General features: G+C 34.6%; 1 protein-coding gene across 22 annotated transcripts in view; it reads right to left on the minus strand.

Moving 5' to 3' along the window:
- Positions 1-27,807, minus strand: part of DST (dystonin) — a 398,831-nt gene that overhangs the window by 26,681 nt on the left and 344,343 nt on the right. For all 22 annotated transcript variants that reach the window (XM_036230186.1, XM_036230672.1, XM_036230457.1 and 19 more), the window contains 16 exons: positions 26,001-26,219; positions 22,145-22,348; positions 20,736-20,967; positions 19,624-19,850; positions 17,948-18,070; positions 17,719-17,820; positions 15,555-15,656; positions 13,366-13,539; positions 12,898-13,053; positions 9,959-10,156; positions 9,481-9,609; positions 6,939-7,109; positions 5,975-6,130; positions 5,564-5,770; positions 2,886-3,005; positions 280-449 (listed from right to left, as the gene is read on the minus strand). In XM_036230186.1, coding sequence (XP_036086079.1) covers positions 280-449; positions 2,886-3,005; positions 5,564-5,770; positions 5,975-6,130; positions 6,939-7,109; positions 9,481-9,609; positions 9,959-10,156; positions 12,898-13,053; positions 13,366-13,539; positions 15,555-15,656; positions 17,719-17,820; positions 17,948-18,070; positions 19,624-19,850; positions 20,736-20,967; positions 22,145-22,348; positions 26,001-26,219 — 2,690 coding nt within the window. The remainder of the gene's footprint in view (positions 1-279; positions 450-2,885; positions 3,006-5,563; positions 5,771-5,974; positions 6,131-6,938; positions 7,110-9,480; positions 9,610-9,958; positions 10,157-12,897; positions 13,054-13,365; positions 13,540-15,554; positions 15,657-17,718; positions 17,821-17,947; positions 18,071-19,623; positions 19,851-20,735; positions 20,968-22,144; positions 22,349-26,000; positions 26,220-27,807) is intronic.

A 27,807-nucleotide genomic window follows, 5' to 3' on the forward strand; every position in this document is an offset into this window, starting at 1 on the left:
CAACAGCAGACCTGATAAGACAGTCAGAAGGCAATTGCTGCGGTCAGGCGTGAGATGACAGAAGCCTAGAGAATGTTATCACTTTCAAGTGGCTTGAGTACTCAGAGATAAATGATAACCAACAGCAAAGACTTCCCAGTGCAAGTACTGTGGGGTACTAAGAACCAGCAGTTCTCCAGGCAAAGGGGGCATTTAAGGTTCCTAAAATTCCCCACAAAGCACCACTATTGTGTGTTTGAAAGGGGTCTACAAAGTAACCACTGCCTTAAAGAACATTACCTTTCCACGGATTTTCCACAGATAGTATCCCATTTGTCTCTGAGCTCACTCAACATGTCATCCAGTTTTAGATTGTCATCAGCCAGGGAGGTTTTTTCTTTTAGAGAACGTCCAGTTCTGTTGGTGGTATCGTAGACAGAATGCTTGGCTCCAAGTGATTTCTGAAACTCCTATATATTTCATGAGAAAATGAAGTGCATTTCTGCTTAGGGCCAATGAACAAACAGGACAGAGACACTGAAAGAGGCATGTCTCATAAGTGGAGTCTAACCACTGAAAGACATCAGCAAATAATCAAGTCAGGAACACACCAAGGTAGAAAACAATCTCTACCTTTTCTAACTGAAAGAATGATTTTTCTCAGAAGCCAGGAGTCTCCAAGAGTATCTACTATTATCAAGAAAATCATTTCAAAACAAAACAAATCCCGAATCTTTTGTAGCTATAAACCACAAACAGTGTGCTAGTTATGATAAAATGGAATTGCTAATAAACTATTGAAAATCCCATAGTTTAAAAAGGAAAATGTAGTTAACACTCTATGAGGAACTATAGGTCTGGCAAGGACACAGAATGACTCAGTGTATAAATTTACTACAATTCTTTTTTTTTTTTTTTTTTTTTGGTCAAACAGATTTATTGTCACACATTTTGGATATTGCTAATCTTCAAGTTTATATATGTCTGTGTGTATGTGTGGGAGGGGTGAATTCCATTCTTTCTACACAACTCAATTATAAGCTTTTCTCAAGCAGGGATATTGTTTTTGTAGGCCTGTTATTATCAGGTTTTATTCTATGTGTGTTTACGATTATGTAATAGAAAGAGAGAGACAACTACAATTGAATACATAATTGCGGGGATGAGAAGAAAGAAAGATCAACTTAATAGGCAGCTTACAAACTCATTAAATATCACGGAAACACTAATGTAGTAATTCTTAATCCTGGCAGCATGTTAGCATCGTCCCAGATAATAAAATGCTATGCAAATGTATAATTTTCCAAAATAACCTATTCGATTACCTAATAAGTTTTGATAGCATTTAAAAGTGAGACACTTTTAAGTGTCTTAATATGACTAAGGTATTTATTTTGTCTTGTACTAGAAAGCAACGACATCTGGGAATTTCGTAGCAATAAACACCATTGCAATATCACTGTGTTTTTGCAGTTTGTTTTCTGTAAATATTATTTCTATATATTATTCTAAACAGAATATTAGCTTTAGAATCATGGTATTGAGAGATTTTCTTCACACAACAGACACATAATAAATGTTATAGCTGAATACAAGATAGCTTAAAACTTTTTTAAAGGCAAAAAGTATCCAAATAATGAATAGAAAAGATTTCTTTTAAAATTGGCTTAATATACCTTGTATCTTCATTTCAGAGAAATGGTGACTTTGACAATAGGTCCCACAAGGGGAAACAGAATCTACACGAGTTCTTTGCATATTTTTATTTCTAGGATTCTCTAACTTGAATATGCAATATACTTGCATAAGACTATATGGCACAACATCTATGTTCAAGTTCAAATAAGGTATTCTATATTGAGAAGAGGGTGCTCATTTTTCCATCAGAGGGGAAGGAAAGAAGGTCCTGCCCACTGTCATCATGTGGCCAGTACTAGATGCAGCAGCTCATGGGCACAGGGTGCCAGCAGAACAAGCCATTCATAAGCCAAAGAACAGACGTGCAACGGTGCAATGTTTCCTTCCATTACCCTAGGAGCATGAGCCCCTGGGGTTAGTCAGAATCACCAACCAAAGTAATCAACCTGTGTAAAGACAATGGCTAGAATTTTCTGATGATGAACTTACATGGCCCCAATTTTCTCTGGCTTTTTAAAAATTATCATGTTTCAAGCAATAATTTATATGTCAATACCTAAAATTGTAAAACTGTTCTCAGGAACCACTCTCCTTTTACCCACATCCTCATCCTGAGGGCTGCTGATCACTCTACAAACGAAATGACAGCAAAACCCAAGTTCAAAAGATTTGAAGAGGATGGGAGAAATGGTCTTTGAATGCCATGTAGTACAAATAGAAAAGGTAAAATATGTAAAACACAATGTTTCTACAACTTCTAGTCTACACAAGGAAGCCATGGACTATGTGTCTTTGAGGGTAAGAATGGAATTTCATATACCCCACACATATACAATTAAATGCCAATTTAGGTAGGAGATAGCAATTTTCCCTACTGTACTGTTTAAAAGAATCTATAGGACAAAATCTATATTACTTTTTGCTATATAGTCTATGAAAGAAAAGACAAGATAAGACATTTGTGAAAAATTAAAATGCCAATGTTTGAATGCCTACAAATCTTTTTAATGCTTTACTTCTGTATGTTTTCTTTTATCAATTTACCCAGGGTCATAATGGAATGAATGGTCACTGGGGAGTAAAGATACCACTACCACCACTTGATCGATGTGAAGGGCAATTGGTTTTAAATTCAACACAGGTCACATTGGACAACTTTTTTTTTTTCTCTCCAGTGATGAATAAACACGCAATCAAGTAAGAATTTAAAAGTGATCTTGCAATATATAGTGACATGATATGCTTTTCTTAATTGTAGACCCACCCACCTTATGCTGCGCAAGTTGTGTTTTTATTTTGTCTGGGTCATTGGCAATTTCCAGTTCAGAATCCAAAGACCTTTCGGACTCTTCTAGCCACTCCATAAGTTTACTCCAAGCTTCGTGGAACTGTAAAGAAATTCACATTTTGTCCAGTAAATTTTCTGGTATATTCAATAAATTTGAAATCTAATAGGTAGTTAAAATAGAAATTAATATTAATGGAAATGTTGAAAATTATTAAATCAATATGCTCCCAGAAGAAGCAAAAAGTAATAATTTCATTGGCAGATTATAAATTGTCTTGTTAACTAACACTTTGTTTCTGTGGTCCTGTTCCATGCTCACTTTGTTATAATTCATTCAAACACATCAACTTTAACAAAAATAGAAATGTTAGGGAGCACCAGGCAGAATGTACTGCCATTTCTTTTGCTTAATAATTAACATAGACTCTCAGAGAATTTTATTTGCTCCCTGCTGTCACCTGACAGATCTGGGTTTACTTCTAAGGTATTTAATTTCCTATGCTAAGAAAAAGGAACAAAAAGGGAGAAAGAAAAGGATAAAATTTGCAAATGGGTTTTAAAAAGAAACAAGAACAAAGAGAGGTAATTTCATTTCTATTTAATATAAAGGTAGTTTAACATCTTTATTGTTGCTATCAAACCTCTCCAATTAATGCCTGTACACCACATATTGGTTTAATATGCAAGAGCACCTACAATACATGAGTTCTAACAAAATATAACTTTCTCTGGCATCTATGACCTTGAAATAGTCTGATGCTATCTATATTTAATTTCAGCCACATTCTGTTTTCTGTTTATCATTGAGAACTAGTGGGTACTATCTTTAGATTCCAAATTGTGAAACTGGTTATAAATTATTTCTCATAACAGATACATAACAAAAACTTAATCAACATAAAGTGTGCTTTACGCCAAAGCACATTAATAATGAAATAACAAAAAGACACTTCTTACAATAAGAGCACGGAATCACACAGCTCCTGGGGCCCACTGGAGAGCATCTCATCACAAACCTGCTCTCCCTACACATCCCTCCCACAGCAGTAATCAAATTAAACATGAAAACATGGAGGCCATAATAGGCACATACATTGTTAAAGTCAGAGAACTATGATCAACATTTGAGAAAAAAAAAACTGAGTTATTAAAATGATAAGAAACAAATTAAAGATACAGTTAATCGTTATGTTAGGTAGTCTTACAACAAATAACATAGGCTACAACAGTTGGATGGTAAGTTTAATGTTATAGACACATAGGTCCTAAGGCTGGGCTCACTTTCAAAACTATTTTTAAGTTATAAATATAAAAGAAATGCTATATACTCTACTTCTGCACTGAAAACAGTAGAAAACCCTTTTATGGTTAGTTACACAAATTGAGAAAATAAAATTGATTCAATGGGGAAGAGAAGAAGAGGGTGGGCAACTAGGTCCTGGCATCCAAGAGACTCTTAGACATTAGGTGTTCATAACTCAAAAAAATGTTTATAATTCAGATGACACTGCTACATATGTGAAGATAAAAATACCAGTCTCAGCATTAATACTGTCTTAAAAAAAACATTAGAGACTGGTTCCATTCCAGAGACCCACTTTTAGCATTGATCACATCATACCTCCCACTCAAAAAGGGACACATGGCATGTAATCCTGTAACAGTGCAACTTGTCATTTCTAAAGTCTTTAAAAACTTACATTGATAGCTTTAAACACTAAAACACTTCATACCCATGACATTTTTTATATCACCCAACTGAGCCTAGCTCCCCAAAGCATTGGAGTACAGGACCAATGATGAACAGATCCAACAGAATGGGGCAAAAAGAGTCATTATAAAATTTAGCCTCGATATTACACTTTCCGCTTACTAGTAAAAAACAAAGATATATGCCAAGCAAGGAGGGTGCATCTCTCTCTTCTCTGAAGGACAGAGATACATAAACTTACTTCTTCTCTGTGTTAAGTCTAGAACAGAATATTAATAACAGGTAAAAGAAGTAAGGTAAGTTTCTTGTGAGAGTCTCTAGATTAAAAAAAAAAATGCAGCCCCAAAAGCTTCAGACAATTTAAAAATGGGATGGAGCTGTATCAAAATATGAGAAAAGAAATGAAGGCTTGCCAACAAGTGTACAGACTCAGAGACGTGAGGAGCACCAACCAACACAGACACAGAATACGCCCTCTCAGAAAGCTGTCTAGAGGGATAAAGGTCTGGCTCAGCTCTCATAGTTTGTGAAGAAAGTTTGGCTTTGGAACTGAAACAAAAGGTAGCAATATAATTAAGTATGATGTCTTACTCTGAGTATGGGAGTGGAGGTTGAAAGGACAAAGAAAAAACAAACAAATGCAATAACAAAAATTTTGAGCCCCTTTTTAGCGTTAATGATGATTTTTAACTGGTCCATCTCTGAAGTCAAGCTATAATCAGTCTTTTCAAGATTAGTCCCCAGGCACTGAAGTCGCTGATAGGTCAACTTCAAAGTGATGCCATGATCCAAACTTGGACCGCAGCCCTTTTAGGAAATAAATACCTTGGATCTATGCCATGATTGTTACCCCTAATATAGCCTGCAACAGAAGTACATTAATAACATCCATTTCAACAGCTAGAACCGATTTATTGCCAATTCAGAGCATTTTTATAAAGGTTTACCTGCTTCGCCCTCTTCCTTGCATCATCCAAAGATCTTCCTCTTTCCACTAACCGTTGAACTACTTTTTCCCATCGACTCTGTACACTGATAAGTAGATTCTTAATGAGGACAACATCTTGTTTCTGACTGAAATATTTCAGGTGGGTTCCAGTTTTATCCAGCTCTATTATCTGCTCACGGTGAGAATTTACTTCATTGGCAAAGACCTATCCCCCCCAAAAAGGGGGTATAAATAGAAACAAATGAAAAACTGACTTATTTTGAAAATGCTTCTGGTGTCATAAGCTGAAGCTATTTCAAAGGACAAAAGAAAGTTTTCAAACTACCAAATTCATGCTTTTGTTACTAAAACAGCCTGCTGTCTAAAAAGGTCTGAAATCAGAATGCCATCCATTTGAGTTATAGCATACCTTGTGTTCATCGATTTGAAACAAGACTGTGTCCAAGATAAGACTTGGCCGAGAAGCTACATTTAGAGTCTGTTCAGCCTGGGTAAGCCAGTTGATGAAGTCTTGGAGAGAATTGTGGAACTCCATTGCCAAGTTAAGGGCCTCTTCCAGTTTAGTCTGCGAGGACAGATTATTTAGTATTTGATGATATAAGCCTCTCCCCCTTGCCCCCACCCCTGCCGCGGCTCCAGTTTAACCACTCTCTGGCAGGTTTCCTTCCCACCTATTCTTTATTTATACATAATCTATACTACTTAAATAGTTTATAAATGTAATGGGCCTCCATTAAAATACTGGCAAACCAAACCTCTTAAAATATAGTAAGAATCATCTCACTGCAGTTAAAAAAATTTAATATACACTAAAATTTTGGTTTAGGGGCAATTAACCATAGAACACGATCACTAAACAATCTGCCAAAAACAAAAACAAAAACAAAACAAAATTTGACATTCATACAATTAATTTCTGGGATCCAAATACTATGAAATATAGTTATACTCTATCAGTGAGATGCTTCCCATAGATTTTTGTTATGTAAGTGCTTATTATATATACACAATTATCTCATTCTCTTGATTTTTCTCCCTCCCTCTCGCTATACACAGTCTTTTTCTTATGCAGTGTGATTAAAATAGAATTATTTAACTGGATAGAATTCGAGTGGTTCATAAATTTAAAAATATACCTAGTAACACTGATCCATGATATACTTTTATCTGTTTCAATAGATTCCTTTAACTCAGTTCTTCTGAGTTAAGAGAGAATACTATTTTCAACTGACCCATGAAACCGCCTAATGTATATAAAAAAAATGTAAACGAGGATCATTAAAAATTCCACTGATCGTGCTACTGAGAGATAAAGTAAAAACTCACAAAGAAAAATAACTAAAACAGTGAATTATATTAATCAAGGCACATACTTTCCTTTCATTGAGTTTGGTTTCCACTGATTCCCATTTTTCTTTCAAGTTATTTATGTCTTGGTCAATATTTGTCTCTGCAGATTTGGGGCATCTTGCAAGCATCTGTTGGCCTTTCTGCATCAGACTCTTATAAGTTTTTTCTTTAACATCAAAGGCAGCACAGATTTCCTAAATTGAGATATCCCCCCAAGTTAACTCATTTTTAAGATAATAAAATCTAAGAGTTCTTATCCCAAGTCATCAATCCCAAGCCCCTTATCATATATTCATCTCTATCCAGCATACAGAATAACTCTAATACATTCAAACTTTTCACTATATTGAGATAACACCTAAACCTATAGCCATACCCTGTCTACCAAGAAATCTCAGAAATGCTGCTGTCATCAACAATCCGTCCTGACATGATAAGGCTTTTGAAGCATTATTTTAAATGATACTCAAGAAAGGCTTCACTATACAGTGAGTGATCAATTAGCTCTGTGACTTTGGCAAGTAAGTTAACCTACCTGAGCCTCAATTTCCTCCTCTATAAAGTGAGTTCTCTAAGTCTCTCCTTGGACTGTAATATTACAATGACTGTAATACTTTTTTGTAAAATTTAATTTTGGGCTCAGAAGACATCCAGTGAATAGAAAGTTAAGACCCAGTACAGTGAGACATTTAAGTGGATTATTCAGACTTTGGAATCACAAAAGCCAAACTTGTGATACTATGAGAATATTATTCTCATTTATAACGTTTTTAAAGCTTCCAACTAAAATGCAGTGTGTATCTTCTATAGAGAAAATAAAATTAAAAAAAAACACTGCTTAAACAAATTCAGAATTTAAAATCAATGAAACAACAGTTACATTCTAGCCCATTGACTCAATTATAATATGGTTCAAACCACAGCTCTCACTGAAAAATTACATATCCTATGTCTAACATTTTCAACTTTATAATTTTTAAAATTAAAATATAATTCATTAAAGTCACCCATTTTAGAGTATAGAATTCAGTGTTTCATTAGTATATTCACAAGAATGTGCAACCATTACTACTAATTCTAGAACATTTTATTGCCTCAAAAGTTTATAATCTGTAAAGCCTTAAAAAAAAAACCCTTTCTAAACATATTTACGATATCACCTACTAAAAACTTTTAATCCTAAAGCAAAGTTTTTAAATATAGCTAAATCTCACAAAACTGTGATACTCCAGTTTTCAGGTTTCCTTCATATCTAACACAACCAAAGCAAAAGAACAATACTAAAAGTGTATTACAAATATCGATCTCTTTATAGTCTTTAAATCATGGAATTTCTATAATCTGGTAAATTATATAAGGTTATAACAAATTCATTTTAAATACCTCCCAGAAAAATAAGCTGATAGTCTTTTAAAGATAAAATATTCTAAGAATAACCTCTCTGCTTTTCGATATTTTTACTTATATCTTTCTACATTAACATTTAAAAATATTCGTCATTAGAGATTAATCCCAGGCATGTCTGTTCAAGAATTCATTAAACTTATACTTTATGGACACTGTAACAGCTTTGCAGGTACTTATTGCCTAATAAGTGGAGTTTTAACGAGCTCCTAGGACAACCTTAGACATCTGTTAAAGAATACAGACTTCAATGTGCAATGGCCCATTTCCTTTGTCACAGCCTTCAGTAGCTCTACTTTTATTTCATAAGATACTAATTATTGGCATTTAAATATTTAAAAATATTATTTTGGATGCAAATTCAAAAGTGCAAAAATTAGAGGATTAGTTTTCAAAATTTGAAACAGACTGTTTCTTTAAAAACTTTCAGAGCTGAATTATAATGGGAAATGAATAGGAAATGTGAATAAATCAAAGGCAGTCTAAATTAAATTTGTCAGTCCATACTTTCATGAAAGAAAGCCAGAGTCTCAAGTTTCATTAGTTTTTCCTCCTTATCCTTAAGAGTTGGCAGTGCCACAGAATCTGAGTGGGAAGAGCCCACAGGCACAATGCTCCATATCAGATAATTCAGCAGAAGCCTCCTTTTGTCCATATCTTGTATAGATGTGAAATTGAAGATTCAGCCCCATCACCATTAAAAGAAACAAACAAGTAACTTTAATAGAACAAAAACATACTTTCTAGATTTCCATGAAACAAGATGGGAATACCATGCTTACGGCAATAATTTTTAAGTCAATTCTGATTACTTACGGGATTTTTCTTTTCACTCAAGGTACAACAATTTCTAATTTACACAATGTTTATTACTATGTGTACAAGTTTATGATTTTATGGAGGAAGGTATATTTCTAAAAATGTCTAGATTTCTAAAACCTCTTTTCATATACTGACGTACTAACCTTTGAAATAAAGAATAGGTTCTCACTTGAAAAATTTAATCAATAAATAATGTTTCTAGCACTTGTACATGGAGATTTCTGCTGTAATACTATATATCCTTTAAACTTTCTCCCACAATTTATTTATCACCAGGGTCCACACAAAATGGTCAGTTTCTTAATCTGAGGCTAGAGCTGTAGGAAATAATATACTTACCATGTGGGCATTAAGCTGCTCCCTGGCTGTTTCTGGTAAACCTCCCAAAGGTTTAGATGCTAACAGATGGCGCTCCGTGTCAGTCAGCCACTGCTGCAAATCCTCAATTTCGCCATGGAACCCTTTGGCCTAGAATGATAGAGAGTTTTCAGCTTGGGCCACAAACATTGTCACTTTCAAGCAGAAAACAAGGTTGAAACGATCCAGCCTGCTAAGCCTCTCTGGGCATTCTTAAAAACGGCCAGGTGCCACTAGATTGGCCTTGCCTTTCTTCTTCAGGAGAGCGCTAGCAGATAAGACTATTACACTAAGAACTAGAGAGCTGCGTTCTCATCAGCACTCTTCTTTATCCCACTTATTTTTACTCTTCTCCTTGAGGTATAGAAATGAAACAAGGGTACGTTAACCAATGAAAGAATTCCATGCTATTTTGGTCCTGAAGGCTACAGAAAGTTTCAGAACTTATTCTCTTATTCACCTGGCGTAAGGCACTATCCAGCTGCTGCTTCCTTTGTTCTGTTTTTTCCAAAACATTTTGCCAGCGTTGATTTAAAACCTCTAGCTTGTTCTGAAGGCTGCTTGCTTCTTCCCCTGCACTTGATTCAATTAGATCATTTCCTGCTTTATTAACAGCTTCCACTGTGGACTGGTGGGCTAATACATCATTTTGGAGTACCTGAAAATATTAAGATAACACTATGGTTGCTAGTTTGTAACACATTAACATCATTTTTAATGCAACTGTTTTATTTCCTGGTTATGAAACATTCAGAAACAAAAATATCACATACACAGAATTTTAACACTAATGAAGTTTTTAAATGATGGACATTTTTTCCTTTAACTTTACAACTTTCCTGTCTACCAACATACCCTAAAATGATTACGCGAGACCACTGCACGTTCTTCGCATTACAATACCTTTGCAATTGATGACATTACGTGTCTAGAAATTATAATTAAGACGCTCTAAAAGTATTCACCTGATTCAAGTTCATTTTAATTGAACTTAATTTTTATGTCTTAAGTAAGCAATTTAAAAAATATTTATTTCTATGTATTCATTTGCAAACATAAAATTATTACATTTCTAAAATACACAGCGCCATATTTTTACAATTAGCACTCTAAAAGGAAAAAAAAAATATCATAGGACATTCTTTTATCTTCTCTCATTGGAATGGTGCTAGAATTAACTGCTAAGTTGACAGTTGGGAGGCCCTAACTAACACTAATGGGAGAAAGGTTTATTTCACTATATATCAGGGATACTCAAGCCCGGCATTCCAGAGGTTAGCTGTTCTTTTACTAGAAAATCTGCACATGAAATGCTAACTACGGATCCCAGTAAATAATGCCTTTCTATTCTATTATACAGTAGAAATATAAGAACATATTAATAACACTTACATGCACTAAGGTGGGGCAAGAGTGGTAAGCACAGAAAGCAACTGCAAGGCTAAAAAGGTCAATTTCTTATACTGAAAAGAATTACACTTTAAAGAACAACTATAGCTTAGTAATAGATTCCTTTCAAGAGGACAGTGGGTATGTTTTTAGAAACCAGAAGATAATGTTAGTAAAAGTCGATGATGATCCTTCCCTGCACTCGCCCACTCAGGGTTATCAACAGGAAAGAAAAGAAACATCATCTCCTGTCCTAGGTAAGACATCTCATGTCTGGAGGGAGATCCAGCCCAAGGAGGATTCTCAGCCGAGGGTGTGGCACTAGCCACCTACACTCAGTTTCTCTGACTGCCTTTTGATACGTTAAAAGTAGGAATCGCTTTTAAAAGGCAAGATTTAAATTTTTCTGCTGGTCAAAATATAAAAAATAATTCTATACAATTCATTCTTCTAAATGACCCATGTCCCATTATACAAGCCGCAGCCCAGGAGCCAGAGAAAAAGGCAGGGGAGGGATGGAAATATCTCCTCCCTTCCTCCGGCAATTGTGCTGGCAACTCTAAGTAAGTCCTTTAACACTGACCTTTGAGAAATGAAAGGAGAAAGATAGATAAACAGAAATAAAAGGTCCCTAACTCATTCCCCACCAAAACAGCTGGATTAAGGTGCCTCATATTCCCACCTCATCTATATTCTACAAAGTTCCTGTCACTGATGTATGTGACTTTAAGGACAATTGCTAAGTTTATAAAATGTAAATGCTATAAATTCACACTATAAAAATAAACATATCTGCTTATATGCAGAGTCGATCTGACTAGTCATTATTGCTTCTAGCAAAGGTACAACATAGGTATTAAATAACAAAAATATTAATGATGTATAATAAGTTCTAATTGCTTAATCAAATATGTTTTGGGAGTAACTATAAATATAGACAGAATGAAGTAAAAGAGAAGAAAAAAATTAAATTAGGGAACAATTACTATGGGAAAAAGTACAAAAGAAGAAGAACTAAAGCAAGAATAGTCAAAATCTGTATATCATGATCTTGAAGCATTAAAAACCTACCTTTCACTTTAAAATGCTCATATTCAATATGTAAAATAATTCAAACTTCTATCTGATAATCAAAGAAAACTTATATCAGGTTAGGATCTAGGACCTAACCTTAAAAAAGCTACTACTGTTAATGTGAATGTTGAAGTTCTATTAAAAACTGCTGACTATCAGAATAAACTCCACTGAGCATAATGTTTTATTCATTAAGCCCAATGACTTAAGAGATAGGGAATTTTCTACTAAGAATTATCAACCAGTGTCACAAAGATGACAATAATATAAAATTGTGTTGCATATATCTCAAGACAAAATTTTTCAATTAACAAGGGCAGGGCACATAAAAACTCCTTTAAACCTTTTGAACATAATATATTTTTAAAAAAAAAACATATTCAGAAAGAAAAGGATGAAAACATAAAAGCCACTGAAAAGTAAGAGACAAAGAAACAGAAGACAAACCTCAACATAATGAGAGATGTACAGACAGATAGAAATATGTTAGACATGCCAAATAAGCAGCAAGTGAAAGACCCACAAGGATAAGAATGACCAGGAGAAAAACATACACATGACTTGCAGTAGAACATTTTGAATTTATACCTTATTAGGGTATGCCCTAATTTAAAATCATGCCACATCAATCCAATGACAGGTATAATCAGAGATTTAAATCTGCAGTGTTTGTCATGCAGCCCTAATAAAATTCAGCCAGAAATTTCCCATCCTTGCTGTTTTTAACATTAACTGCCTTGAACAATGAGAAAAATATTTTGATTATAATCTTTTAAGAAGTATGTTTGAAATAGTTCAACCTTTAGTTATGAATGTCAAATATGAACTTGCGTTCAAATTATAAACTTGAAAAATCCACAAAGAAGAAACATAAAAAAAATGTGACGACAGTAGAAATGCATAGGGAAAAAACAATATGCAGCAACAGCTACTCACATGATGCTTGGCAAGTTCAATTTCAATGGCCTTAGGGTCTCCTCCAATAGGTTTCTGTTCACTCAGCAAGCCCTCAGTGTGTGTCAGCCATGCCAACAGCTCATCCAGAGCATGCTGGAACTGCCCCAGTGCTAACAGAGCACCCTCCAGCTTATGCTACAGAAAAAATGGAGAGGAAAAAAATCCATTTATGAATCTGACATTATGAGTAATAAACGTTTATAAAACAATTGTTTCATGCTGCTTATATCTGTCAGCATATACAATGAAGCCCAATCATCACAAACTTCTACATTTTAGGGTTTGAAACACTTTATGGTTGAAAAAAAAAAATAGCATGAGAGAAGCAGAAAGAATTCTAATAAAATAAGAGAATTAAGGGGCTTCAAAAGTTTATGTACATAAAATTAAATATATAATTTTACTTTGTAATAATTATTTTACATTAACAAAAGTCTTCGTATTTACCTGTCTGTTGATAATTCTTTCATCCAAACTATCCCATATCAATTTCAGTTCCATTAATGGGTCTTGCACAGTGTGTTTGTCACTTTCTTCTGTTACTTTTTTCAGCAAAAGCTCTGCTTGATGGTTCAGTCTTTCCATTTCTATCTGTTGTTGATAGGCCTCTGACTTAAATTGCTGTTTTTTAAAGAGATATACAGGGAAGATTTGATACAAATCAGTAACTTTAAACAAAAAAAATTCTATGGGTTAGATCTCTATCCTAATTCATACTTCTTATGGGGGTGGGGGTTAAAAGGGATACAAATGTAACACATGGTTACCAATAAAAGATTATAGATTAAAAAAAAAGATAAAGGAAATCTTTTCTCTTTATTCAATGTTTTCTGATGGAAAGATGTTTCTCTTTATAATTTTGACATTTCACTTTTGTGGTCTACAAGAAATTAACAAATTTCAAGGAGAACTCACTCCAATATCTAAGTACATATATTTAATAAATGAGTTTTGAAATTATAGGGAAGAAAATAAAAATATCTACATATATGAAACCCAGAAATAATTACCTCTAAGAAACTCAAATTAGTATTTCTTCCTCAAAAAACATACCACATCTTGCATCCACGGAACAGCTGATGTTTTCCGTAGCTGTGCTGGGTTCATTAATATTTAGTTATTCCTATGCCTCGCCCACTGCTGCCACAGAACAACATCCTTCACTCTCCTGGTGCTTACTGACACATATTTAATCATCTTGGCTTTGCCAACCAACACAGGTTAACAAATGAGTGCTTGTAATAGGAAACTGTTCTTTCATTAAATATTTAGGTTAACGTATAATAGTAAATAATGGAATAGTAAGTAATTAATGATTAAGCAGCACCTTAATATTTTCAAACATATGAAAATAATAATTAAAAGATAATAACTAAGGCATAGTGAATACTTTCTATGTTCTACCTATTCTCAACAAATATATAAAGAAAATACTTTTATCCTCAATTTAAGTTAAGGACGCAGAGGTCAGGGCAGTTAGATAACTTTCCCAAGGTCATTTAGTTAGTAAGTGGACGAACTGGGATGTAATCTCAGACAACCTGATTTTAGAGCGAGCACGCCTAACCCGCCTGCTCTAAGAAAACCACCGATATATGCAAATATCCAAAATAAATTCTCCTCCACACCTGAAGGTGTATATAAAGTCTATTTTGTGTTACTACACAATCAGATAAAGTTTTTTTAAAAAAATCTCAATCTAATGATGGTAAAAGTAAAATTCTCCAAAAAAAAAAAAAAAACCTACATCTTTTTCCAAATGAACTAGTTTCTATCACACTTGGAGTTGAAAATGCTACCATTCTCAAGCCAAATAATAATTTTATATAAAAATCTAGTAGAGTCCATGGAAAATGGTATAATGCTTGTGGAAGGATGCTTAGGAAGGAAATAGCTGACTCTTTTATAAATATTCCGTAGAAGAATTCAAAGAGGAAACAGCCCAGCCATTTTCACAGCTGGAGATCAAGAACCACGAAAGGAAAAATTACAGAGAAAAGCAGATGGAAAACAACAAACATTTACAAAACGAATATTTTGAGAAACACGACTATCCTATGGACGCTTCGTTAGCCTGTGAGAAATGAAGAATTACTTCTGAATACAGTGAAGAAAATAAAAATGTTGCTGTATGTATATTGATGACAATAATATACTACTGAATAATAAAGTTATAAAAATCCTTAAAGTATAATCTACATATGTATAAAATACATACACACACACACACACACACACACACACACACACACACACACACACTCTCCCCATACCTCATCCTGCCCCAGCATGAGAATATCTGAAAGGCTATATATAAGTTATATCTTAAGAGTGGTTGCTTGTGGGTACATACATTTTGGGTGATTTTTAAAAAGCCATCTTTTTGATTCTTTATATTTTCTGATTTTTCTATAATAAATGGGTATTGATTTAATAAAAAGAATACTACTAATATTTTATATCCTTTATTTAAGGAGCTCCCTATATACTGCTCATTAGGTACAGGCAGGCATTATACTAAACCAGTTTCATGATCAAAACGTAATACTTCAATTACATAAAATAAATTTGTGTACAGAATCCTGTGAACAAAAAAGTTAAATATGCAAAATCTTTTAGTTAGCCCCTACCCATACCTTTAGCTCTTCAATCTGCTGCTTTACAGTTTCAAGATCTGTTCCAATTGGAGACATTGAAGCTAATTTACCACCTGCAATATCCACCCAGTCAAATATTGCCTGTAAAACACATTAGTCCACCTGTTATTATAACAGTACATTTGAAATTCGTGTTAAAGTATAATCATAAATCTGTGAAGATATTACACAATGAGCATATTTTACAAATAATCTGGCCCATCTAAATAAGTAAAAGCAACAATATACTGAAACAGTTGTCCAAAATACTCAATAGATGCAGCCTCCAATTCGGCATCCGAGTTTGCAAAGAAAATTCTATCTTGAATAGAATCTTAGAATCTTAACTTTTTTAAAAATCCCATTTTAAAAAAGTTTTATAAATTCAGTCACATAAAATAAAATTCTCTATGCTCTCTCGTGTCTGTCTAAAACCAAACCGTGTAAGTATATCGAAAGAAAAAGATTCGAACCAACTGCTTATTCAAACGATCAAGTAGTTTACTGTTTGGCACTTGAGGAAAATATATGGCTCAACTAAACCCTTACATATTATTTAGATTAGCACTAAAATCCTGCACATATAATGATTAAGACCATTATTCTGAATTGCAAGACAGACTTCAAAATCTGTTTCTCTTGCCCTTTTTAGGTAATATAAACATTCTAAAAAGGCTCAACTGACATTTTTTCAGGTACTCAATACACAAAATTAGTTTGCACTTTAATGAAGGTGTCAGACCATATTTCAGGGGGAAAAAAATCCTAGGAAAATATCTAGAATTTTAAAGCTATCATTCATAAACCCTAAGAACTTAAGCAAACGTGGAAAACAAAATTTATTTTATATTACGATTAACCTTGAAACCTCTAGGACTTCTGGAGCTTTTAACCTCTAGCTACAGCTAGCCACAGCTATTTAATAAGGCAAGTTGCCCTTCATGCCCACAGGTGATGCTTCTAGCTGTGATAGGCCTTGTTTTCTCAGCAGTGATAAGTCACGGTGTCTAGCCTGTGGCCTCCTGTGGTTAATGGCTCCTGCGGTCAAATGACTGCAAGTGGTGACAGTGCCATCTCTAGCCATGAAGGAGGGCACAAATCAACGACTTACCAAAGTATGAAAATCATGACTTGGCCTCACAGACCTAGGGCTGGAGCTTGATTAAGTTACTGGCCACCGATACCCGATCGCTAGGTTATCACTTTGGTTAAGAAAAGGGAGGGACGGATGGGGTAAAGTTACAACAAGGTCTTATTTGTAGTGAATTTTTCATCTATTTCCAAAATTCGAAACACTTTTTAGCTGGCAAAGAGCCTGGCTTATGATATTTATTTTTGCAAATATAGAAATAAAGTGGCATAATAAAAAGGAAAAGATGTTCTCATCTGAGCTTTAAAAATAATATTCACTTGGTGCTATGGAAATACTCAGAAAGGCTTTTTTTTCCATATGGTAGGAGGGATGAAAGGTCAAATTCTTGCCAGCCTTAAAGTCGGGAAATGGAATAAGGTTAAGGAAGGTAGGAAATGAAATATCTCTGAATTGACCTCAACTGATGAGATAATTTTTAAATTAAAACTTAGAAAGTAATAGTTAGCGAACTGAATGAGAACCTTGAAGGGATGTGAAAAATAACTATTAAAAGAAATTATATATACAAAAAAGAGGAAAACACTTTTTACACCACAGATTATGACCTAATAAAATAGAAATCTATTTTGGTTCATGGGGCAACAGTGGCTTTGAGTCGAATTTCCTTCTGACTTTAGTTAAACTTGGTGATATTTTTAGCTAGTGTTTACTCCTTTTACCTTATTCCACTCAACTTTAGAACAGAATCAGATTCAGTTCCATTTCACTGTCTGGTGCTGAGCCATTTGTGAAAAATACTATGTGGGAACATTTACTTTCCCTTTAAAAAATTAAAATACTTCTTTTCAAAGTAAATGTCACTGAATGTGTATATAAAAATGTGTTTAGATGTGTACATAAATCTATACATTTTTCAAGTGTCAGAAATACCTTCTAAAAGGCAAAACATGAATTGAAGTAGACGAGGAAATTACACACAATTGCAGCCAATGGGGTGATGCCAATGTATAAATTTGTATACATTAATTAGCATGATTCTTTCTTCCAGAAGACTCACTACGATTCTCTTACCTGCAGTCCATCCTGATACTGAACAGCAGCTTGCATCGCCTCCTCAAGTCTGTCCACTCTGTCTTTCCAAGCTTTATTTAGAGAATCCCATGCTGAATTTAACTACAATATAAATATTAGAGGAACTCTTTTACTGTCATTCATTTTCAACTACTTCTATCAAATATGCTTAGCTAATAAAATCTTCAAAAAAAAATTCTGATAAAAGTAGACAATATGCTAGTCGTACCTCATCTATACTCTTCTTGACAATAGGTTTATCGGGTTCCCCACACGCAGAGATGAGCTCAGAACCCAGGTTAATAACCATGTCCAGCTCTTCCTGCAGCCCATCGATTTCTTCCCTTATGGACTAGAATAAGAAAGAGCAACCTTAGAGTTTTAAGCAAAACCGCACTGAAACTAAAAAGATGCACACAGATATTAATGATAGTTATTTCTAGGGGTTTAGATTATGGTCAATTTTTATTTTCTTTCTGTTTTCTAAGTTTCTGCAACAAATCTTTTCAAAAAGAAAACAGAAGAATATGTTAAAGAAAACAGTACCCTTTGAGTGATGAATATTAAATGTTTATTATGCAGACGATATTTAGAAAATAATTCTACATAAAAAATATCGGAACAGAGTTTTAAAAAAAAATGTCAACAATACTGACAAGCAGAGAAAGACATTTTGCTTTTCAAACCGACTAGTTTGACAATACACGTTTAAAATAGATTTTTGTAAAACATAAGTTCAAAGACCTCACACAAAATAATATATTTCTTTAGTAGATTTTGGATAATCTAGCTCTGGATTTGTATTTTTACCCTAGGACATATAAGCTGCCAAAAAGAAAAAAAAAACTGTGTCAGAAAAGCAGTATTCTACCTTTACTTTCATCTTCTTGGTTCAATACATTTCTTAATTCAAGAAGCCTTTACCAAGAATGAAATAAGCAATAAACTAGGCATTAAGAATACAAAGAAAAAAAAAACAGATATATAACTATTCCACTCAAGGGGCTCTGGGTCTATTAGGAAAGACAAGGTATAATCAATGCTAAGTCATTAGTACGTGCCTTTTGCATGAGGAAAGTGTTACAGGAACACAGACTAACACTGCTAAGTACACGAGAAAATATTTTACGTGAATGGTAACAATCCAGCTGAACCTTAAGTTTAAGTGGGATTTGCCAGAAGAGTGACAAGAGGTGCATTCTAGAATGAAGAAATAAAATTTGCAAAGATAACAGATGTTAGAAAGAGCCGGGAGTTTGGGCAAAAGCCACTTCGTGTATCAGAAAAGAATAAGCATGGTAAAGAAGCAGTAGAAAAAAAAAATGGCTTTGGAAATACAGGCACAGGATAGGCTAGGATGTAGATGACCGATAACCTATACTAGGGAGTTCAGACTTTAGGGAGTAGACAATGATGCCTCTGAGGGGTTTTAAGCAGCAATAGGGTATGAACAGATCTAGAGATGACTGGAAGCAAGGTTAGAGGGCTGGCAAGGAAACAGACTCTGCAGGCAAGGATATCACTTTGGACTACTTTAGAAACCTCCCCCCAAAACAGGGGGTGGGGAGAATGAGAGGGAGAGAGATAGTGAAGGAGGGAAGGGGGAGAGGGGGAGGAATGGAGGGAGAGGGAAGAGAGAGACAGAGACAGAGACAGGGACAGAGAGAGAAAGAGAGAAATAAGGCCCCAAAACAAGGCAGAAGCAGTGAGAATTGAGAAAATCTTTTAAAATATATTCTAAGTGAAATTTGTGGGTGTATTCTATCTCCTACTGTATCACTATGCATTCCACTTTCAGAACTAAATATAAATCTTAATAGAGTAATTCTGAATATTTACCAAAGGAATTCAGTATACATTGTACTACAACTTATTTCTTAACTTTAAATGAAATATTCTGCTTACCTCTGCTGCTTCTTGCTGTTGTTTCACTACTGAGGGATCGATTCCAGGATCCTCCAGATCCCGGATGAAATCTTGAGTATCTTTAGTGGTAACTACCAATGACATGTGATCACACCAGAACTTTTCTGCTAATTCCATTACATCCAGTAGTTTGGCTTCCCTTTCTTCCACCAGTGTGTGTATGTTCTCCCAAATGAAAACCATTTGGTCGAGCTTATCCTGAACAGCTAAGGAGCAAAAACAATATCAAAAAGGCAGTATGTAGGCCTCATTTAAGCCATGAAACACAATGTTTGGGTTCATGCAGGAACAGTGATTCAATTTAATAAGTATCTAAAATTGGAACAAATTCTGGATAAACCCTGTCTAGTGGGCATCACTGGGCTCAACAGCCTGTTCCAGACAAATGCAAGATCTGAGGGTGTCCTGTACCTCCTGAACCAAGGTTCTTCTTGACAAAAGTGGATGTTCCAAGGCAGGTGAGCTCAGAGTAGACCTAAGTTCACTGTATTCCAAGTTCACCAAGGTTGGCCTTCTTCCCAAAGAAAATGAAATGACCATCTAAGTGTATCCTTTATGCTCTCTGAATTGAGAACGAAGGCATCCGTTCAGTCCCAGGAATATAACAACATAAAATATGTATTTTGGGCTTGTTTCCAGAGTACCTTCAACATGAATTTCCACTGATTTATGCACATGCTCTTCCTTTCAACCCCCAGCTCTCATCTTTAAGATGGTTGCCATTTCTGTGACTATGGGATAGAGTAGCCATTATGTAAGGCGGTGTAGTCATTAATGAGAAAAAAAAAAAAAATCCCTAGGTTTGGTCTTAGTAGCATTATGCTTTGACCAACTGGCTTAAAAGGTCCAGAGAATGCATGGTTTTTGTATAATGGCACACTTTGTATTTAACTGACTGATTTCACAAACACAGGAAGACATTCACAAGAGATTTACGTATACAGTCTTTCCACCCCAAACACGTCATATTTGTAATACCTTTTCTAAAATCTGGCATCTTGATATGCAACTGGATTGCCAGTAAACAGTATGAACATTCAGAATTGTTTTAAAAGTAAAGATCAATTGTTTCCTTATCCTGAAATGATTACCTTTGGCAGATATGTCTTTATCGGTGCCCCCAGATCGAGCAATCATTTCCTCTCCCCTCTGTTTAAGAGTTTCATACAATGGCTGTAGCTTCTCCATGTCTACTGACACGTTCTTGTTTTCACTGATCTGCTCCTTAATCTTCTCCACCTCAGCAGAGATGGAGGGCGGCTGCCTCAAGCGCTCCACGACACGATCGAGGCTCTCCAGGATCTGGTCGATCTTGTCATGAAACTGGTGGTAAAACAAATGAATCATTTATACGGAAAAGATGTGACACCGAATGTGAAATTTAAATTAAAAAAAAAAATCCATTTAATGTCATCATCAAGAACTAAATCTTAGTCCTTTTGTTAACAGACCTATCCAAAGGGCTATATCCGGCTGATGTAGCAAGACATCCCAAAATCACGATTTATATGCACCCCTCTGCACCACACAACTTAATGTAGACTGCTTTATCTTTTATCTTAATTCAAATTAATTTTAAAAATCCAGTTAATAATCTAGATATTTGCCTGTCAGACTGTTTTATTCACTTTTACTGATTACTTTGCAATCCTAAAAAAGTTATGCTAATAAATGTAAAATTCATTGGCAGTTTTGGTTAGATAAAAGGGATTTCTTAAGTTATGAGTTTCCTAGACTGAAAAATGTAAAAATTTAAATGAAACAAAATATTTTCCTACGATGTAATAGAAGTTTGTATTTAATTCATGGTCAAACACATAATCAAATTCATGAAAGAATTTTCAACTTTTGTTTGCAAAGCTATCATAGACAATGAAGCAAAGTTACAAAAACTTGTTCACTCACAGATTCTACACTAGCCTCAACATTAAAAGAATCATCACTCGGGATTATAGGAAACGAACCACTCTCATGTCAGATATTGAATAATAAAAACCAACCCTTGAAAATAGAAAATCTGTAGGTAATTACAAATTCAAATTCCTAAAAAAAAAAAAAAAAAAAAAAGGTATCTTCAAAAAAGAAAAAAAATCCTTTTCTGACTTTATATATATTTTTTCTTATTCAGTCTATCATTCATTCTTCTTATTGCCTTCCTGGAAGTATTTTATTAATAATGATTATATGCTTTCTTTTATCTTGGCAAATATTGCATACTACTCTGGATGGACACTTACTTAAACATTTGGACAACAATGACAACTGCGTGTTTCTAAAATCACTGAAACATTTTCTTACTGTATTTATAAGCAGGCAAGAAATATAAGGACTGGACTCAAGCAAGTGTCCCCTCTGAGAGGCCAAGACATCCGTACTCAGAGATAACATAGTGAAATCACTTCAGTTGAAATTTAATCAGGATAGCCCAGAAAATGTCTTTACGTGCTCCAGTGTTTGCTGTTTGGAAGAACCCAGTCATATTTCCGGTGTAAATGAGTACCTGAGTAGACTGAGAAATGGCTTCATCCAGGGCCACTGCTCGCTTTTTGACATCTTCTTTAATTTGGCTGTAAAGGGTGTCAGCTGCCACATACTTCTCTTGGATGGAAAAGCCTTCCTCCGGGCTCAATTCCAATAACTGCGGCCCTGTTTTGTTCATCTTATCTATATGAGGCTTGTGTTCAGCTATCAACTCTCGCAGTTGCTATAACAAACCAAACAGCTTCTCAGTATCTCAGGGTCACACCTCCATATTACAGCTGTCTACATCCCCGATGCATCCAGCTGGCAAGAAACTCTAAACAACACCCTCCCATCACAAGGCATTTAACACATGATGGCTCACACAACTCAATGTCAGAAAAAAATGCTCCTGACACAAAAATTAAACAAGTCTGGTCATGTCAAAATCCCTTTAAAAGCACACACGAACATGTTGGTTGAGTGAAATAATGAATCCCAGTTCATTATGCATTTCATACCATAAGACATTTTGACAACAGTATTAGCCAAGGGTCATACAGCATAAAAGGATTCTGAACTTACTCTATGTCCCCAACCTACAGAGACCAAGCCATAATCCTTGGTGTCCCCTTATACACAATCATGATATGTACAAAAATTCTTTAAAAGAAAGAAGGAAGGAAAAAAGGAAGGAAAGAAGAAGGAAGGAAGAAAGGTAGGACGGACAGAAAGAAGAAAAGAAGAGACAAAGGAAGGAAGTGGAAGAAACCTCAGTAGAAGGCAGACACGATGCTTAAAGGAAAAAAAAAAAACTAACTAAAGATAAAGGGAGATGTAAGCCCACAACACACTGTAATCATATGTAAAGCAGTATAAAATATGTACATGTGCATTACATTATATATGTATGTATTGTTCTATGTACATACATATTCATCACATATACATAAGAATGAATCTATTTGTATTTATTTTTAAATGTTTACGACTGCTAGGGTATTCAATCTATCCAATACCTAGCTATATACTGAACATTATTAAGCATATTTAAGGAAAAACATGTGACATGAATATTTTGTATATTATCATCTACTCAAGAGATACAATGACATTTATACTAATGAGTGGGTGTGAAATCCAAATGGAGCCCCATTCCTTCTAGAGAGCCACATGTATCTGGAATATCTGCACTTCATGGAACCCGGGCCCTCCACCTGAGCAGTTTTTCAAGGGCCAAGTCCTAAACCACTCTCGGGGAAGATCTGTCTTTGCCTGCAGGTTTCTCCAAGGCTGGCCTCCACGCAGCACTGAGAAGTCTCTCATTTATACATTATTCATTTTGTTCCCTTAGCAGCAGTTCCTCAACCTCACTGGAAGATATTCTACAAACTGTTTGCTATCTAGCCCCTAATAAAAGCTTCTCCGCGAAAAATTATATTTGGGAAAGACATTCCAGAGAAAAGCTACTAAACTTTTCCTGCAAATATTTTAATTTCTATCATTCATCAAGAGGAATCGCCAGGATGGCCATCTACCTGGATTTTTATTGAAAGTGCCACTGAAATAAATCATATAATTTATTTTGAAAATTATTGAGGAAACTGGTTCATTACGCCATTAATAATTTCCAATGTAATACGCTATCTTTCAAATTTTTCTGAAGGTGGTCTCGTAACTTTTTTGGAAAAGAGGTGAATAAATACAAAGTCAATTTTTTAAAAAGGAGAGGGGTCTAATCTAATGTGCTGCACATAGAATGCGAGAGGGTCACGTCTACAATCTAGCTTCTGGGTAGTCCAGGCTGAGATATTATTTTTGTTTCATATTATTAGATCATATCTTTGTGCCGCTTTACAGAATGGAGGTGATGATGGTAATGTCAGCTAATACACAAGCTCATGGAAAAGGAATGTGTTATTCTATAAGGCATGTTTGTAAAATAAGCTCACACTTTAAGTTATCAAGAGAATTCCAAATAAAATGAGAGGTTTAGGATTTCCTGACTTGCCTAGAGTCTAAGTAGACCTCATCTGTGTTGCACCACTATGAGACATCTTTGCCTGAAAAGTAGCAGCTGAGCCTTTGTAAGACCATTTTGTGACAGACAAGAGAACACCTACTAGATGCTTACCTGGGTGTATGTGAGTGCATGGAGAAAGGGCCCCTTAGAAGAAGTCTGTTGACTCATATGTAACAAAATGATTCTTGGCAACATACTGTCATACAAGTCCAGTGATGCTGGACATACCTAGTGTAACCTCAAGATATCTACCACTTGCTAACATGGCTTTTGGAGCCATTTTTTTTTTTTTACTTCTGGCTAGAATGTGCTAGAAGATATTCCAAAAATAGCTGAAGAGGATATTGTAAAGCTCAGAAGAACGGCTATTCTAGGAGGTGCCAAATATTCTGAACAATTTGAAGACTTGGCTACTAAGTTTTGTGGTTGCCTTTATATATAAAATCATAAATTTGTTTTGAAAGCTGGAAAATTATGCAAAAAAATTAGCTCAATTCTGAAATTTTCAGTTCGATAATAATATTTGATATTATGCTAGAAACATAGCTACTCAAATCTTACCTCAGAAGAAAAATCTATGAAACGTTTTATATTAAAAATTATTCAGTGCGTAGGCATCAGGATTTCTGCCACAAATAAACCTTTATACCAAAATTCAATTCAATTCTACATAGTTTGTAAGCTTATGTAAAGCTTACACAGTTTGTAAGCCTTTCTCCTGCTGAATGATTTAGACATAACTCCGTAAAATTTCCATTTTGTATTAAATAAAGTGTTCTCTAAAGCTCCCCTCTAAATAAATACTTCAGTTGGAGATATTCTTCAATGCCAATGCATTAAAAAAGTAAGCAAACAAGATTAATAGGTTATGTCACATACTTCAAACAATGATGTAATATACTCTGAGTTAAACTTTACACACACGCAAGTGTGTGTGCACACACACATAATGATTAGTCTCAGAGTATATCTTGTACAGATCTGGGAGAGCAGCTAGGTTCACAAGTCCATAAACAGCAAGCACTCCAGACTTTTTCCGACAGTTTTGAATCCTCTCTCACTCAAACCCTTGCAAAATTTTAAGTTATGCTAATACTTAAATGACTGCTAGAATGGGGGCTTTATAATGCCATTTTATACACACACACATATACACACACACACACACACACACACACACACACACACACATGCATATATTTAAAACACATGATAGGTTTGTCCATGAATATACTCTCTAGTTTACTCATGCATGCTTATTGGAATGGAGAATCGCAAAAGAGTTCCATGTACATAAGGTGAAAAAAAAGGGAAACAATCTGTCTTCACACTACAGCATTTTTCCTTTTCATAGAGTTAGCTTTCATGATATTGTTATCTTGACATATTTGTTACATTGTACATTTTCTCCAATACATGGCCTTGTTTGTGTGATGTCACTTCCACACATTTCTACTTTTTGCTTACATTCTAAAGTGCTCCCACCACTATACATATACTATAAACCTTAGTCAACATGTGTAAATTGAAAGCAATTCACATTCATAAATTAAAAGTACTTCAAAAGCTGATTTCTCTGACATAATAAATGGAAATTTTGATTTTGTACCCAGACAGTTTATATTGCATACTAGTCTATAAAAGCTGTGATATAATGGCATACACGGTGTGGTTTACCCACATGTCTTCTCACTGTAAACCTGGGTAACACGTTAGTAACTATGAGATAAACAAACTATACAGACAAGAAGAACACAATACTGCTAAAACATCCTAGTCATGTAAGGTGTGTAACCGCATTTTTAAAAACACCATAAAAATCATGATTCTCTTTTAGTGGTGAACAGTACGTTCTTTTTGACACCAAGCTTACCCGATGTTCTTCTTGTTGCTGTCTTAGAGTTTCATACTCAAGGGCTGGGGCAGGAAGCTGAGAGATGATTCTTTGTGTTTCTGTCAGCCATGGCCAAAGTTCTTCATAGGTTTCCCAGAACTGGTTAACCAGGGACTGAGCTCGTTCTAGCTGTAGATACCTCTCGGAGTTTATTTGGCAGATGGTGTCATAGTTTTTCAATACCTTGTCCAGTTTTTTCTAGAAATTAAGATGATAAAATGTGTTTAACTGATCAAGCAGGCCAAGTGGAACATGTACTGAAGATTGCTTTGTCCAGTACTATACTCCTGGTACAGAGTAGACAATAAATGTATGTTAAATGAATAAATCAATAAAAGCTATTTAGGTTTTAACTGTTTCTATGTATAAAACAGTTCATTTTAAATTAAAGAAAGGCCTACCAGGTTTATCTATGTTGTTGTATATAGCAAGATTTCCTTCTTTTTTAAGGCAGAATAATATTCCTCTGTATGCTAATGTTAAGTGTTCTTACCACAATATAAAAAAATGTATATATACATATGTAAAAATAGCAAAAATGTGGAACATCTTAAGAGTACAATCACTGGAGATCAAGCTGATTTAGTGTGATATATTCATACAATAGAATTCTATTCAACCATCAAAAACCATGGAATTTAATGACAGAAAACATCTCAAAAAATATTAAGTGACGAATATAAATAAATAAATAAATAATAAATGATAAATAATAAATAAGCAAGTCCTCAAGATTTTATGAGTAAGACACTAAACTCTCCAAACACAATAAGCAGAAATTTCCAGCCATTCTTACGTCTTCTAGGTTAGAAAACAAGTCTCATGAGTCTAGTAACGATTATACCACCTTCTCAAAAAAAAAATATGGACTACCTTTCACCCATGAAATTGTAAGGGGACCTGCCAGTCGGCAAAATTAATTACGTATATTAGAATCAAAGTAGAACATTATGCTAGCCACTGACTTTAGGGATTGTTCACAGTGATCTAGATTATGGTATAAATTTGCATCATAAACTAATAGCAGAAGATAGTAATCTAATAAACCACAGAATTACATAGAAATTATTTCATGATCTATAGTTTTCATGTCAGAATCTTTACAAAAATAAAGGAAACATTAAATTATTGATGAGTAAATTGCCATTGTAGAGTATAAACATAAGATCAAGTATCATCACATAGTGTACATTAAATTACTTTGTCTATGTTATACCTTAAAAGCAATGCATACTGTTTAAAATATAATCTTAGGCATAGGCATTGGTATCATCTTGCTTTTGCCATGGGATATTTTCCTACTAGAAGCATTTTTTCTTTAGGCTGTTCAGATGTCTGAATATGAAATGAACTAAACATTTTTACTGAGGCTGGTTTTCCATCAATCTAAAGAATCATTAAAACTACATGAACTGGTTGCTTCCTTAATCATTCAGCTAATTTCTTCCCTATACAGCTTGCTGTAACTTTATACAGAATGGATATCAGATTAGAGAGAACTACATGTTTGGGTTTTTGTTTCAGCTAACGAGGCCCAAATGTTTCTGAGGCATGTGAACGAGAGTTGACATATATAATAACAATTTATACTGATAATAATGGCAATAATGCAGCTAACATTAATTGAATGCTTAATGTGCGCCAGTTATTCAAGGACTCAAACCTTAATAGCTTTTCTGTATATTAAAAAAGATTGTCCCCAGGGTGATTCCCTTAAGGAATATTCCTTTCACTGTTATTCTGTAAGCTTGAAAAATGCCTCCTTTGAAACTAATGATTTAGCTGT

The sequence above is a fragment of the Rousettus aegyptiacus genome, unplaced genomic scaffold, assembly GCF_014176215.1.
Source record: "Rousettus aegyptiacus isolate mRouAeg1 unplaced genomic scaffold, mRouAeg1.p scaffold_m13_p_1, whole genome shotgun sequence".
Taxonomy (NCBI): Eukaryota; Metazoa; Chordata; class Mammalia; order Chiroptera; family Pteropodidae; genus Rousettus; species Rousettus aegyptiacus.